General features: G+C 36.7%; 2 protein-coding genes across 2 annotated transcripts; one reads left to right on the plus strand and one right to left on the minus strand.

Moving 5' to 3' along the window:
* The first annotated feature begins 390 nt into the window (after positions 1 to 390).
* On the plus strand, positions 391 to 3,765 carry LOC108666493 (apolipoprotein D). The gene is made up of 4 exons (XM_018153379.2): positions 391 to 775; positions 975 to 1,108; positions 1,688 to 1,878; positions 2,797 to 3,765. The coding sequence occupies exons 1-4, from the start codon at positions 641 to 643 to the stop codon at positions 2,931 to 2,933; spliced, it is 597 nt and encodes a 198-aa protein (XP_018008868.1). The 5' UTR covers positions 391 to 640; the 3' UTR covers positions 2,934 to 3,765.
* Positions 3,766 to 5,053: 1,288 nt separating this feature from the next.
* On the minus strand, positions 5,054 to 17,226 carry LOC108666491 (cell division control protein 45 homolog). Its single transcript, XM_018153376.2, has 14 exons — positions 17,135 to 17,226; positions 13,426 to 13,578; positions 12,162 to 12,299; positions 11,513 to 11,584; positions 11,048 to 11,194; positions 10,810 to 10,871; positions 10,087 to 10,251; positions 9,547 to 9,678; positions 9,116 to 9,195; positions 8,432 to 8,615; positions 7,880 to 8,012; positions 6,913 to 7,115; positions 5,778 to 5,854; positions 5,054 to 5,403 (listed from the first exon to the last, which is right to left on the minus strand). Exons 1-14 carry the CDS (start codon positions 17,183 to 17,185, stop codon positions 5,339 to 5,341), a joined length of 1,662 nt encoding a protein of 553 aa, XP_018008865.1. The 5' UTR covers positions 17,186 to 17,226; the 3' UTR covers positions 5,054 to 5,338.
* Positions 17,227 to 17,288: the final 62 nt, after the last annotated feature.

A 17,288-nucleotide genomic window follows, 5' to 3' on the forward strand; every position in this document is an offset into this window, starting at 1 on the left:
AATTTAAAAAAAAACATGTGCTCGACAGCGGCAAGTGGTGAGCTTGTAAGAAATTCTTTACTTTTTTAAACTAATATGAGAGGAAATTTTTGCACTCGCGCAGCGTTTCTTCACGAAGACATTTTCGTGAGGCTCGACGGCTATTTTCCACAGCAGTTGTATAAGCTAGGACGTGAATTAATAATAATGTTGGAAATAATCCTTATGTATACAAGGCATGACAATATTTTTTACTATCAATAAATTAGTAATATAGCAAACAATGAACTTGCGCCATGACAATTTTAGAAATATGTACATTTGAATTTGTAATGATAGAAAATGAATCGAAATTTATTTGATCCGAGGTCGATGGAAATCCGAAACTTCTTCATTTAAATCAATTCTGAACTTGTCTAGTTATACTTTGCAATTTTCTGCAGAGACATACATTCGTTAATTCCTGTTAATCATTTAATTATTTCAAGCAGTCACAATATTTGACACTGAGCTGAAAATTGCGAAAAAGAGTTTCGAAAAAAGAGTTTCTAATGATCGTGCTGCTCTTCGTGAAGAATTGTTAAATAAAGAATCTTTGCCAGAGATCAGGCTGGGAGGTGCTTCTGACAACACAAGCTTTTCAACACAATTCTAAAATAAAATGAGATCTGCCATGGGAAAGTGGATGTGGATCGCTGCGACGTTACATCTCATGACGAGCTGGGCACTGGCGCAGGTGCACTACAGGGAGCCGTGCCCCAACATGCCCGTCATCAAAAACTTCGACTTTGACAGAGTAAGTCATTTTCCCTGCGTTTGCTTCTAGAATTACGTCAAAAGTTTTCAAGTGTCATGCAAGTACATGCAGTTCAGTCCCACCAATAAATAAATTCCTTCCTGAGAATTTAACACAAAAGTTATTTTTAAATTGCTTCTTTAAAAATATTCAATGTTTGTCCCAAATGTTTGGGTGACCCTGGCATTTCTCGTGCCAGTACCTGGGCAGATGGTACGAGCAGGAACGTTTTTTCACCGCGTACCAGAACATCGGGTATTGCTGGTCCGGCACTTACATCAAAGACAAGTACTCCAATAAAGTTTCCGTCAGACTTGACTTCGAAGACATCTTGTAAGTCTGTTTAGAAACATTCATTATGTTTCAATGATCGATCATTGAAACATTTTCAAATGAATATATTATGAATTGCTTATTCGAATTTGTAAGCAGTATTTATGCATCTGAAAAAAGCTAAATTCATATAAGTATTAGTAAAAAAATTTCAGGAAAACATATTCACTTCCTGAGATGCATTGTTTTCATTTTAGACACAAAATTTTACTATACCATCTCAAAGTGGAACGATTTTACTCCACTGCACGTCAAAGTCTGTACCAAATAAACAAATTGCTTTATTTTACCAAGAATTTCAAAGCAAAGAAAACGCCTAGCCAACTCTCAGTATCTTTGTCAAAGTTACGGAGGCAAGTGGCGTTTCGTCGCCGGAACATTTTCGATGCTGACATGGTGAAAATACTTAGCGTTTTCTTCGTTTTAAAATTCTTTATTAACTGCATTTCTAGCAAAATGAAAATGTATTCATTAGTTCAGTGGCTGAATCATAATTCGTGGCATTATTTTCCCCAAAAATTTCATTTTTCTATCGCTAAAATCAGCACTTCATAAGCATTCGTCTTTTTCGCCGGCTAGATTGAGAATTCCGGCAAAAATCTTCGTGGACATTTTCCGGAAGAACGCGTACGCGGCGCCCAACCGCCTGTCGTACTCCATATCTGGCGTGCCGAGGGAGATCTTCGTCGACCACTACGAGGTCTCAGGCACCGACTACACGTCCTGGACTATCGAATACTCCTGCCAGAACATGCCTTTTGGCAGCCTACGTAAGTACATATTAGAATATAAAATATAATATAAAAATGTACCTACCTACTGAACACTACGAGGTCTCAGGCACCGACTACAAGTCCTGGACCATCGAATACTCGTGCCAGAACGTGCCTTTTGGCAGCCTACGTAAGTACATGTTATAATATAAAATAAAATATAATATAAAAATGTACCTACCTACTGAACACTACGAGGTCTCAGGCACTGACTACAAGTCCTGGACCATCGAATACTCCTGCCAGAACGTGCCTTTTGGCAGCCTACGTGAGTACATACATTTGTACTGAACATTTTTATATTAACACGGTATGCAATGAGAAAAAATTGAGTGCAGCCATGATAGTCTTAATTTAATTTAATTTCAGATCATGAGTCGCATGGGTAATGTTTTATTTTTATCCAATTCTTCAAAAAATATTAGATCAGCCTGTGAGGCTCTAGGAACATTCATATTAGCTAATCATGTTAGAGGAGCATTTTATATCAATCAATTTCTAACAATAATAATTTGTCTATCAATGAACCTCAGGTATCCTTTCTTGTGATAGCAAGAGCGTTGAAGACCTAGCGTGTTTTATTAGAAGCCATATTGTGAAATAATTTCAGCGCTCTATATTTCGAACGCCAAGAGCAACAGAAGTTCAACTAATAATCCCGGAACCCTCTCGACAATGACTAATATCTTTCATCTTTTGATTAATACTCTTTCATATTAATACTCTATCATCTTAGTTAAAATAGAAAGCAAGTCGCAACATTCCAAGTTGAAAAGTTTATAGTTAATATTTGAATCAATTTTAAAGTTCATAATATGGTTTAACCCAAGGTTTGAAAAAGGGAAATATCGAGAAAAATATTATTTCATTAATTAGTCAATTTGCAAAAGTTAAGAAAAATTATTTTTCAAGCAGGATACGCGTGGATATTGACCAGGTCGCCGCACCCCCCGGCTTCTGTGATCAAGAAGGCCAAAGCCGTCATGGTGGCGCTCGGCATCGACGTCTACCTCCTCGAGCGCCATAAGAACACCTGCGTGCCCAAGTACTGAGAACTAAGAGCCTTACTGTCAAAAATAGCGACTTCCATCTCCTGGAGCGCCATAAGAACAGCTGCGTGCACAAGTACTAAGAACTAAGAGCCTTGCTCTCAAAAATATCGACTTCCACCTCCTCGAGCGCCATAAGAACACCTGCGTGCCCAAGTACTGAGAACTAAGAGCCTCACCCTCAAAAATCTCAAAAATAGATAAGAGAACCTAACTCATCAAGCTAAACTTACGTTTTAGCTACTCACCAGGCATATGACATTAAAATTACGTTGACTGAAGGTTGTTTCAACAAAAATAACTGGTAATCAACATCGCTTCAACGTCATTTACCTGGAGGGTAAACTTTTCAAGCTAAACACACCTTTTACTGACGAGAAATCGATCGCTACGCGTACTTAGTCCGTTCCGTTTACTTAGACCGCTACGTGTACTTTGATAGTGCGGACCTAAGCTCACAGCAATCACGTCGACCCTCACAGCAAATCGCTGTGACGTTGTGTAAATAAACGGAGCTCCTCATCTAAGGAAACTTTTAAACTTCAGATTAACACGGCATTTTAGAAGATAACTAATTATCATCAAGGTTCATGAAACAAACAAATCATCATCAATGTTCAATTTCCTCAAAAAAAAAAAACAATCGCTTGCTCAGCTCATAAGCTGAACAGCGTTCAACGGATAGAATACATCAAAACATCGAATCGAGAAAAATTGATAGGAACAATTCATGCTCGTTGAAATTAATGACCGACGCGTCACGTGAAAACCGAAGAAAAAAGCTAAGTATAGCTAAGCTGCAATTAAATATTATTTATTTATAAACCTCGTAATAAATCGTACTGATTACATATCAGACTTTTTCTATTCATGAAGAAGGAAAACGCTTCAAATTACAACTTGTCTCACCTCGATACTACATGAACGTAATTCCAGCCTAAGCTGGCTGGTGGCTATATCGCCAATTATCATGCTTAATATGTAGCATTTCTCAATTTAATTGATTTATTATAATTCGTCAATCATCGCTATTTGAAATTTGAAGAAACAATAACTTAAGACGCTCGACCACCTAGCAGAAATGCCTGGTATTCAAACTATTGATGAAGACAATTCATCGAGAAGGATATTAAGCAGATTCTCACTATGAAAAGTTTTACTAACATGATAAGTACAAAATTTCAACGATACATTTAACCAACCATCACAGGTAAACAGAAATAAAAGCCACACATTCATGAACAGCACATTCTCAAAATAAATACAAGAATCAGATATGCGGGGCACTAAAATCGTACTTGGTATGACAAGCTTTACGGGAAGTTTAAAAACCTTCTGGTAGAAAAAATAAACGGTCAGAAACATCGTCTTTTCGGCAACATGCATGACTTTAAACAGGTTAATATGTAATAAACACAGCTGTTGAAGAGTCAGCCGTCAAAGAACAAGGAGTATTTGGCAGCTAGTCAACATCTGAGAAACGTTTCCACAAAGACAAATGATTTAAAGAAATATAGAGAACCAATAATAGAAGGCACAACGCACATGCATTTCATTCGGCGAGGCAAACGCGCGCTAAAATCCCCCTGCAAAAACCGAGCCATTGGAGAAAGCGAGAGAACATCAAATTATAAGTAAAAATATTCAGCTTAAAAGAGTACAATAAACATGTAGTTATCATTCAACACCAAACCCCACGACGTGCATCGAAAAAAATGGATTTTGGCGCGTGCGACAACACAAACACAGCAGGACACAGAGTTGTGATGGAGGCAGCCCTGCGAGCGATGGTGATGAGGCCAGCCACGAGGACAGCCGCGAGGACAGCCACGAGGCTGTCTCTTATACACATCTAGATGTGTATAAGAGACAGCGTATGAGCTTCTGATTAGTCCAAGAAGTTTGTTGGATGTGTTAGCTTGCGTTTCAACATGCTTAGAAAATTTCAGCTCCTTGTCGACATAAACTCCGAGATCTTTTTCCACACTAGACTTTTCAATCATTACTCTCTCGTTGCAACCATGTCTTCTCATACTGTAATCTTGCTGTCTCTTATACACATCTAGATGTGTATAAGAGACAGGTGCAGCCTTGTACTCGTTTCGTTAGGGAGTCTACAGTGCAACATCATAAATGCCCCCAAAAAGAGTGTCAAACAGTGCAGCCTTGTACTCGTTTCGTTAGGGAGTCTACAGTGCAACATCATAAATGCCCCCAAAAAAAGTGTCAAACAGTGCAGCCTTGTACTCGTTTCGTTAAGGAGTGGTCAGTGCAATAAGTTAATAACAAGCACGCCCTCTTTAAGCAAGTATACAGACACACACAAGACATGAGGTAACTACAGGCAGCAGCAGCAGCCGACAGTACAAAGGTGATGAGCGTTCAAGACTGGAGGAGCTTCTCGTGCATCAACTCAGGAGGGAGATGAGGGCATCAAAAAACTTGCTTCTGTCTTCCACATGAAGCCGAATAACTGCAATCAAAAATATCTTTATTATTGAGGATTCTGTTGCTTCAATAAAAGTAGTTAGAATTGTTACATTAATAACATTTGTAGCAAAACAAACGTAAATCATGACTAATTTCTCTACATTGATAGTATATTGATTCTAAATGGAACGTAATAATAATAATTTCATTACAGAGATTACCTACTATTTATCATTACTGTTTGTTTGTAAACAAATGAAAACTCAGTTTGTAGGTATTTGTTTTCTATTTCACGGCGCTATTGTCACTACCTTCAAATTATTAATAAGAAAACTTCATAACCAATTCAGCAACAACCCTCAACATGAAGGAAGAACTGTTCTAAAGACCACACCAAGCTTGACCATATGTACTTACCGTGCGAGTCGAAAAATTCGAGTTGGGCTCGTGACTGAGTTTTGGACACAGCTTGCTCGAACGCCTTGCCAAAAAAACTGCAAAACACGAGATATGTCGCTCAACTGTCCTGTTCTATTGCATTAGAAACTTGCTAGAATGGTGGAAGTTATTTTAATGCTAGCACAGCTTGATGAGGCATTATCCACGATGGATAATTCAAGATTTAAGAATCTTGTTGCAGCTAATCTTGTTATAGGTACTATTTAAATACCTACTGTTGATAATTTTTGGATGAAAGAAAATTCAATACGAAAAATATCATTTCAAAACCAAAATTACCCTAAAATTAAACTCAGATTTTAAATTTTTAAAGAACTGTAATATTCTAAGCAAAAATTAAATCCCTCTTTTTCAAAACGTAAAACTCGTGCTCGTTTTGATACCTTCTCAACCTCAGTTTTATAATGCTTCATAATTCCACCAAAAAAAATGGGTTTCCAGACACTGGTAATATCCCAATACGGTAACTACTGTTAGAACGAAGATGAATTTATACTAAGTCAGGCGTCAACCACCAACTTTCAAACCATACTAAAATACATTTCAAATTAATAATGGAGATGAAATTTGAGCCTAAATAAACTCTTCAGCCACGCCATTCGTAATTCCGCTAGTTATTCATCAATAAACACGATAATATAAGTTTCCCCCAATCATTGTTACAATCATTGCAACCCATGAACATTGCAAATTAAAACAAGAATATGATAAATAGACAGTCATCATTCAGCCAGATAACTTTCTTATGACCACAATAATATTGATCAAGACAGCTTAAATTCCCTGAACAAAGGTTTCCATTTTATAGCTCTCTCCATATTCAAACAAAAATACATCCAAGCAGAGTTTACGAAGTCACGCATGGGCCAAGTGGTACATTCCCGGTACAAATACTGTACAAAATGCAAAAAAATTATATATTCATAAATCAATTCCCCAATATTACTGCTGGCGAATATGAGACTAGTAGCAAGGACTCATAAATCAATTCCCCAATATTACTGCTAGCGAATATGAGACTAGTAGCAAGGACTCATAAATCAATTCCCCAATATTACTGCTGGCGAAAATAAGACTAGTAACAAGGACGCACTTCCTGTGTGAGGTGTCAGCGAGGGGCGGAATGCCACACACGAGGCACCAGTCCTGGGGCTGGCTGGAGTCTGGCGTGGTGAGCACCAGCGGTAGCGAGCGCGCCTTCTTGTTGCGAGAGGCGCTCACATGAGCACCCAGCGTGAACCTCCCCAGAGCGCCCAGCACGTGAGGGCCGCTCATGAACGCGGCGAGCGGCGAGCCCTGCACCACATCGTCGTTAATACCACACGTCTTAATTTGGTAACAAAAGTTTTAGGCATAAAAATTGAGGTGTTTTGCTATAGGGAAATGATGATCACTTTACGCTGTGTAAAGATAATACCAGCATTAATTCATAAAGATACTACCAGTATTAATTCATAAAGATAATACCAGCATTAATTCATAAAGATACTACCAGCATTAATTCATAAAGATCCTACCAGCATTAATTCATTAAGAAAACCCTGTTTAAGAGAACCGCCTCGTTTCAAATGTTATGTACAGAATTTGCGTTTGGTAGACATTGGTGAGTGCTAATGATCGAAGATAATATCCTCATCATTGAAAAACTGGTGGCATATTAACTCATTGCACATACAGAAACATTCAAATGAAGGTATTCTATGCCACAGATTGATTGTTCATAAATGTACTATATTCCAAATTATTTATACTAAAAATCCAGAGCACGAATCCTCAGTTCCAGCTTCAACATCCATCAAAACACAATACACTAATAACGGCAAATTGCCGTTTCTGTGGCGGTTCATTTGAAATGAAAAAGGACTAGTATAGTTTGATTTTATTGTAACATTTCACATAAATTATCTTTGCCAAGATTTTCAGACACATGTCCGGCGAGATCACAAAAAAACTACATAGGTACAGGTAGTAGCTTTCAGTTAATTGTACAGCTTTCTAACAAGTCCCTTCATGTTTATCCCACTATACAGAAAACTGGGCAAATACGGTATATGAGTAACCTGCAGGACGGTGGCATAGAGGAAGGGGCCAGCGGAGATGACTTGATTCATATCAAGGAACGTCTGCATCTGCCGGTACACAGCCTCCAGCTGCTTCCTGGCGCTTGCAATGCCCTTTGCGAACACCGTAGACCTGTTGATGGGCTGCAGTCAATCTAACGTAATTACAGTTCATGATAACACTAAAACTTTATTAAATGTGAAACTTGATTCCCATAATCGCCCTTCGGAGAAAGTTGAAATTGGGGTTTAATTGTGCACGAAATTTAGATGCCTTCCTTGCATGTCACGAGATTAGTAAATTTAGATTTGAAAACGGTCAAGATTTTCGCTCAGCTAAAATTTTATAATGCAAGGAAAACGGCATAATAGGGCAACATTAGTAGTAACAAAAGCGTCGTGTGAGTTTATTACTCACTTTCGGTTAGTAAATATATGATCTTCAAATCCCACACCAATCAGTAACTTTGATTTAGGTACCTTACGTCTGCATACCGTTATAAGCTAAACACATTTTACGATCATTCTGGCAACTAAATATCAAGTTCCCACCCATTCAAGCAGTCGGAAGCGTCAAGAAAGGCATGACTCATGGACAGGCCGTCGGTGGATGGCGGCTCGAGGAGCGCGAGAGCGGCGTGCGCGAAGTCGCTGGCGCTGCAGCGCGAGTGGAAGACGTGACTGCGCGAGAACGAAGGCGTCACAAGCCCGCCCAGGCCGTACTTATCTGCCTTGCCTGTACGGTGTGAAAAACAAATGAAAAAAAGACCATTCTATTGAAAACTAATGTGGATATGCAGATGAACGAACACCAAAAACTGCGCGAGAACGAAGGCGTCACAAGCCCGCCCAGGCCGTACTTATCTGCCTTACCTGTACGGTGTGAACATCAAATGAAAAAGATCTTTCTATTGATAACTAATGTGGATATGCAAATGAACGAACACCAAAATGAGCATATATGAAGTCTTACAGAAAAATTGAAACAAAAAGAAATATCAGCATTAATCACTAACTACAAATAAGTGACAATAATAGCCATGTACCCAAGAAAATGGTAGCAAAAATAACATTAGTTACTAGCACTGAGAAATCTCAATAAATGTTAGTAGAATGAAATAACATTAGAGGGCGAAATGTAACTACCTCAAATAATAATAATGCAATCAATTACATGGTCGCACACAAATGAAGATGCATTTCTATGTGAAATAGGAAATGCGTGAAAGACATTACCTTCTAGTAAAGTGGGTAATTCACTCCTGAGTTTGACGTCCATGCCACAAAACAGCTGGCGACACTCAGTGAGAGGTAACCTGTGTTAAAAAAGTCAAATCCATAAACTTTATGCGCGAAACTGGTTGAACCATATATAAAAGTGATAGTTAGAAGAGAATCGGAGAAGTCAATCAAGGCGTTCTTATCAAGCTTTAAAAAATTATTAGTTCAAATGTTGAAAAAATAAATAAAATCAGTCATTCAAAGCCAATGAATCATCAAGAACAATTGGATGACACAAGAAAAAATAAAAACAATGAATACCACTGAAAGCTCAGGCCATTTCAGTTAATACAATTGAATCAAAGTTTTTTCGTGGTCACCTCAACACATCTAGCAAGTTTCTGTCACATGACACAGAAAATCATTTGCTAACTGAAGAGTCTCACCCTAATTCTGCGAGCAGCTCAAACATTTTCTTTTCTCCTTTGTGAGTCCAGAGCTTGAGAGATGTGGCTGTGAGCGGCGAATGTCTCATGCTCTCCACCAAACTCCAGTGCCGGTAGAGTGACAACTGCACGCTAACAATATCATGTCATCATAAGTGCTGTGAGTCTGGTAATTCATGGGATCAATTATCATAGCTTAGAATATTGGAACTGCAGATGAATACATTATTAAATTAGAAAGATCAATTTAACAAAAAAATATGCAAGTTTAACAAGTACAAGTTTTGATAAAGATTTAGAATATAATAAGTAATTAACACAAAAGCAAGAAAAACATCAATTCATTGAATGAACCCTACCAATCAAGTGGATACATCTTGCTATACCATAAAGCACACAAGAAAAAAAAGTTGAATCAATTAATTGATATACACGATTTAAAAATAAACTAAAAAGTAAGATAAAAATAACCCAAATGTTTGAAATCTAGGATCGCTATACAAACAGACTCAGGATATATAAGTCTTTTCAATCACGCACTCTTTCTGGAATGTGATGGTATCAGCGGCTGGCTCTGTGGTGTCGGTATGGTTGGTGTGGTGCAGACGAGCCACGTGAGTGTTGAGATCTGCAGCACACAATGCCAGCTTGTGCTGCTCGCGTATACTGCATAATTGCTCACCACTCAGAGACACAATTGCCAGCCTGCAAACATCAGATGGAATATCATTGACAGCTGACATGGGGTGAACATTTTGCTTAACCCCAACAAACTTACATACGCCTATCACACAGCCTATTTTCTGATTTGGTGATTTCGAAAGTCTTGCATGTCTTCAAATAGAAACCTTGTCTGAATGACTTCTAACTGCATAATATCAATAATATTAGCTTGAAATTGTCAACAAGAGCGTAATTTAAGTATTCACAATACTATGTCTTTGATCTCTAAGGTTTTAATCTCTGATTTATAAATTAAGTAGTCAATTGATTACCGTATATTTGTATTATTAAATTTAGAACTAATGTTAGAGCTGGTCTCAAATAAAAAAAGTTTCAGGAATTTTTTCGACCATTTTATTCTACATCAGTATATTTAATGTTTACAGATCAAGGGTAAAGCTTTAATGTTTTTTTCTCAGTTGGAATATGACACTAGCCAATATTCGACATTCAACAGTTTTTGGAAACAAAAAATGTCAAGATGGTTTGCAATTGAAAATATATATAAATATACCACAAAATATTAGTGCAGGCACTGACCACAGGAGATCAGAGGTATCCTTGGAGAGCTTCCATGCCAGTTCAAACATCAAAGTTGCAGTCTGCACAAAATGAAATAAATTTTAGCAAATATAACATGTATACGAACCAGTAGAAGTTCCACTTAAAAAATTATGTATACTTGGATGCCAGCAAGTTAATCAGACAGAAAATTATATTAAATAGCAATTATGTAACATTCCAATAAATGCTAAACAGCAATAAGTTGGCTACTAACCGAGCCAGCAAAGTAGGAGAACTGTGAGTAGTCAAAAAGTAGCTTGTTGCGCTTCTGTTCCCACAGCCTCCGCTCCCGCTGCTTCTCTAACCGTGATTCAGATATTCTGCTGACACCATCTTCATCCTCTTCCTCACTCTCAGATGTCTGCACACATCAATAAAATAGCATCATTAATCAGAGAAAGGCTTGAACCAAATGTATTTTTCCGTTGTTAAGGAAATATCTATATATAAATTCTGTTAATAAACCGTAAATTGACCGTCAGTATTAAAAAATATTTGCGAGTACCTACTTTGTTTTATTATACAAATCAGTTATTTCCTAATTAATGAAAATCCACAACTATTGAGATAGGTAATTGTAGAAATAAAATAAAATTCCACAAAACCAAACAAAATTCATATAAATCATAGCATTTAATCTGACCAATTTAATGTATGTGTACCTATGGAGCAAGTTTACCTCATCATCCCTGAAAACATCACCAAAAGCAGGAACTTCCTCATCATCATCCAACTGGCCCAAAATCCTTATCTGTAATTAGAAAAAATGAGCCATAAATGAAAAATATGGACCAAAGGAGAAATAATATATGAAAAACTTTGCACAAACAGCCCTAAACATGAACAATAAATAATCTTATGAAAACTATGGCACCATTTTTAACATACAGTATGGTACTAACACAGGCCATATCATAACAGGTTTCCTTTCTCACTAACCCAATAATGCACCAAGTTCTCTTTCATACTGCCCATTTTCAAAATAATAATAGAATGTTCACAATTACTTGCATATCGCAATAATAAGCAAAATAATCAGGGCATTAATTATGTGTACTGTTTGAATTCAATATTGGTCCACTGGGACCAGGTGCTTGCCATGTGGCAACTGCTGCAAATCATCACCAAATTAACTCATGTAAGGCATTAAACATTATAGTGAAATTAAAAATGATTAAATAATAATAATTAATGAAACTAAATGTACCTACTCACAGATTTCAGTTGGGGCACCACTGTAAAAGATAGTGAATCAAAACTGTGCTTTAATGAAGAAAGTAATTTTATGTCAGTAAATGAATAATTTCATTATCTAAATGACATCTCACCTGATCATCACTGTAAATGTTGCAAACATGGAGAGGACGGTGAGTGTCTGCAAGAAATACCTTGATGTGTGGGGGTAATTCCAGGAACTCAACCAAATCTAAAGTTCCTCCACAATTGATGAGAATTATTGAACTTATCTGGAAGGAAACAAGTAATAGTTATATGAAAATGTATTATTAAAGTACAGTAAAAGCATTTGCCAGCAGCTATATGGCAAATACTGACAAATTCTAAATTTTGACTCCCTCTGAAAATAATGTAAAAGCTCTATAACATTTCCATTACTGATAGATGTTACTGAGATGAGCCCAAATTTAATGTATCTTGCAAGGTGGTATTTTGCTAGTGATCAAGAAAAAATCCTAATTGCAGAGATGCATGTATTTCTGACATCACATTTGAACATGTGCAAACCAGGTTACCAAGCAAAGTATGAGAGCACTGCAAAAACCTAACAATTATCAAGAACCATTAAGGCAGTTTTATTCCTTAGACATCTCTTCATGATGGAGCAATAACACTTCTTGAATTTTTCAAATTTTAGTTAAAAAACTATTTATTTTATTTGCTAGCCTTTTCCAGATACATAACTGACAATATTGAAAGAAATTTTTTTAATTGTCAGAATTGGACATGATTTATTGAGCAAGATGCTCTGATTCCTGAAAATTTAGCTGGTGTTCTGACAAACTGGCAGTCAGATTACTGCACACCTGCAGAATAAACAGAGATTGTTCATTAAGACCAATTTGTTTTATATGTATATGACCTCATTCAATTTTATGATGTCAAGAAATAAACAGTGAGCTATTGATTGCCAATGAGAAAGTTACCTATGTCCATGTTTTTTACACAAAACTTCTACAAGAACACAAAACCAATTACAACTTGAAATCCAGTTTTCTTCCTGTCTCAAGTTCATTTTATCTTCCAGAGTTTATTTGAATCAATATTGCAAATATATACTACTCGTCAATGGAAAGAATGTAATCAAACCAAGCACATTATCCCAGAAAAGTTCCTCACAATTCATGAAAGCCATATTATATACCTACATATATGAACAATTTCCTAATCACATTCATAGGTACCTACTAATATTCCAGACAAACAGTTGTATTTATACAGGTATAGTTGATGTAGATAAAAAATACAAAATATCTGCCACCAGCCTTTTAATAGAACAAAATTTCAAACATCATGAGGTAAAAATCATACATACAAGATGATATTTAACATTCATAATTGCACAGTTCAACTTGCCTGTTCTTTATGACTCTTAACAGCTGTAAGTAGATCTGATAATGTGAGGACTGGACAAAGAGTGTAGAGAATGTGATCAGCTCGGAATAGAGCTTGCAGTATCTTGCCTGAGCAGATGGCATCCAGGTCAGAATGCACCAACACCAGCACTCTCTGTAAATAAAAACTCTGCTGAAGATATGCAAAAAAAATGCACCAAAAGAATGTTTTGATAATTAAATGGGATTTAGAGCACACTACATCCCTGAGATGATCAGCATGGACATGGGTGTGTTACAATTGGTGTGGGTGACAGATACAAGCAATCAAAACAAGTGGGAGATATACCTATGCCATGGCAGCATTGCATGTGCCATGTGGTGATGGCTGAAAACTGCTGGTGATGAGGCAACATATCCTGAATACCGGTACCTACTGCTGGCAATGTCGGTACCTACTGCTGGCAATGTCACAATGCATCCTGAATAATGCTGGTGACATTTTGGGCTTAAAAACCATATCCTGGCAACACATTTGCCAAAGTCAAAACCATGGCATAATTGGGCAGAGGGACATAGCCAAAGTAGAAAATTGGCAGAAACCACTTGTGAATCAGTCAAAAATGCCTGTAAATTGGGCTAATTTCATCCATTCCCAAGGCCTTATTACAATTTCTTCAGTGAAAAATAAGAAAAACAGCTAATCTATTTTAAATTTCTGCAATTTGCAAAATTCCCTTTTACCTACAATTCTAGGAAACTTCTGCCCAATATTTCAAATTGGAGACATGGTGGAAAAGCATACATTTTTTACAGTCAGTACATTTTGAATTTCCTCATCTACTTCAGATTTATAGTACCATAATTGTGTTATGTATTCGATAATACTGGTAACCATGACACTTTATTGGTCCTTATAGTACTTAAAATGAGAGCTCAACTGGAAATTTTAATTTGCTGACAGACCTAATAATTTTCATACTTGTAAGGGATTTGGGTTTTACCATACAATAATGGATTTAGAAGGAATAACTACATCTCACCATAGAATATATTAATTATATAGGAATTCACTATATTATTAATAATAATTATATAATAGCAGTTTAAGCGTTGAGTAGGCCGCAGGCCTGTTGCCGATTTTTAACATCGCAGAACATTCACAGCATTTTGCCGGTCTTGAAAGCGCAACTCACTGCTACAATTCTGCTATGCTTAACCGCCCGGCCGCTTTGCCTATTCTGACCAGAAACTGGCACACAGAGCTGGGATTAAACCCGCACCTCTCTGACTATGACATTCTTGGTCACAGGGCTGGAAAAGTCCTATTTCTGTCTGAAATATTGCGGCTCTAATATCATATAATTTCAGTAGGTATGAAATCTTGTGGCTTGAATGTCATAAATTTTTGTTCAATTGAAAAATCGCGGTTTGCACTTTGCAAACATGTCATTTCATAAAATGTTCAACTTGCGCAATTCGCATTGCTTTACCGTTCCCGCCAAAATATCTTGCAGAAAAAACATAAACATCGTAATGTAAACAAATCAACTAAACGTTTTGTTGAAGATCGCGCATAGTTGCAGTCATGTCAAAGTGGTCAGACTGCATTAACACGTGCTCAAATTACAGTAAAGACAAATTTTATTGTTGCAATTTGCCTGTTTTAGGGTAAAATTAGAGATTTGGGGTAACACGTGCATGGACTTTGTAAATAAATTCGCGCCTTGTAAATGGCTTTTCATGGCTGAGTAATGGAATTCACGGCTCGGTGAAATGGAATCATGGCTCAAAGAAATGGAATCACGGCTGGCAAATCTATAAAACCACGGCTCGAAAAATTCATTTGCGGCTCGCCAAGTAGATATATTTCATGCCAGCTTGGATTCTTGGTATACTCTGAACCGTAAACAGCCATGCTGTATTGGTTGTGACTGGTGAGTGTGAGATCCTCCTTACTCCTTGCTTCCTGCTTTGAACAGATTTTATTTTCCAATGCAATTTTGTTGAATGATGCTGTCCAGGTATATTTGAAAAATTGAATTAACATACTATGAATTAACATACATAATTTTTTCACTTGAAAAGTATGCAAGACAGCAAGAGTTCAAACAAGCATATTTGCATAAATAATCCTGTTTCTTCCAGTTCATGGTCAGGAAGATGTGCCAGGTGCGCGGGAATTTATTTTGTCATTTTAACGATCTGCGCGGTGCGCCATACTACGTTGGTAAAAAAATGCGCCGTGCGCCGTACTTTAGAAAGCTAAAATAGTTCTACTATTTTAGTCGACAATATACGCGAGTATATTGACTACGCGAGTCGAACTGACATTGCAGATGGTGGCAGCTGGGTGGTAACGGGATTGGTGCGTATCTGGGGTGAAGAGCATGACCGAGGACTTGCCAGGAGCCACGGCCAGTTTCTTGACTGCCAACCAGTCAGAGACGTAAACAGCCATGCCTTAAAAACGGCCATGCTGTATTGGTGGTGACTGGTGAGATCCTTCTTACTCCTTGCTTTGAACAGATTTTATTTCCCAATTGCAATTTTGTTGAATGATGCTGTCCAGGTATATTTGAAAAATTGAATTAACATACATAATTTTTTCACTTGAAAAGTATGCAAGACAGCAAGAGTTCAAACAAGCATATTTGCATAAATAATCCTGTTTCTTCCAGTTAGGATTGAGGGACAGAAAGAGTATAAAAAGTCTCTGCTTTGCCACCAAGCACCAAGGGCAAGTGTAGCAAGATTCTAAATTATACAAAATTGATTGCTTTAGAGATGCAAAATTTCATTCAGAACTAGGAAATTCTAATCCTATTAATATTAGCAGTCAATTTTATCCAAGTTTTTTTGTCTCTGACTAATTTTTTCACTAGAAATAAATGGCCAATTTATTTCTAGCGAAAATGAAAAATGACCAATTTTTATTTTTTGTAATTAAAAATTGCCAATTTTTAAATAAGATTTGTAAAAAAAAAATTCCAGCAATTGATAATTTATAGACTTTATACATACTGGCAGTTTACTGGTAAATTGTACCCAATAGGGTAAACGCGGTATATTCCGACATCGTAGGTAATTCCGTCACTTCTCTAGTTTTTCCTTTATATTAAGCTTTGTTTTAGTAGAAAATGAAAAATGACCAATTTTTATTTTTTTAATTAAAAATGGTCAGTTTTTAAATAGAATTTGTAAAAAAATCTCCAGCAATTGATAGTTTATAGACTTTATACTGGCAGTTTACTGGTAAATTGTAGGCTACCAAATATTTCAGAATGGGGATAAATGAATATTAAATAAAATAACATTATTACTATAGTCTATAAGACAACTTCAGAGAACTGATAGAAGTTCTAAATTTTCAATTACCTAGTTTCTCAACTTGCTGCAATGAAAGAGAATGTCCCATATCAATATGAGTAAAGCTTGTAAGTTGTAACACAACCATGGCAGCTACCAGTAACCAGAGCAATCTCTGCCTGGCTGCAGCCTGCAAGACCCATGAATGATGAGGTGAGGAAACGGGAGTATTCATCTTGTATAATAGTCACTACTCACTTGACTTAGGTCTTAGTAGCTATAGTATTGACTAATAGAGTACCACTACCGGTAGTCTAAATCTTAATGAAAAAAATTTGACGTTAAATTCAACTAAGGATCGTGAAAATTAGTCTAAAAGTTGAAATATTAGAGGAAGATTTTGATCCTTTACAGTACTTTACCTTCCCCGATATGCAATCGTAAAATTCTTTAATGATATTCGTGACGAACATTTTAGTGTACGAATAGCAACATTAAACAACACGCGCGCAGTTTAAACTTTCAACTATAGACGAAAGAAACGTTTGTTTTGATCAGTTTTTCTATTAATGATGT

Source organism: Hyalella azteca, unplaced genomic scaffold (assembly GCF_000764305.2).
Source record: "Hyalella azteca isolate HAZT.00-mixed unplaced genomic scaffold, Hazt_2.0.2 contig14876, whole genome shotgun sequence".
NCBI lineage: Eukaryota > Metazoa > Arthropoda > Malacostraca > Amphipoda > Hyalellidae > Hyalella > Hyalella azteca.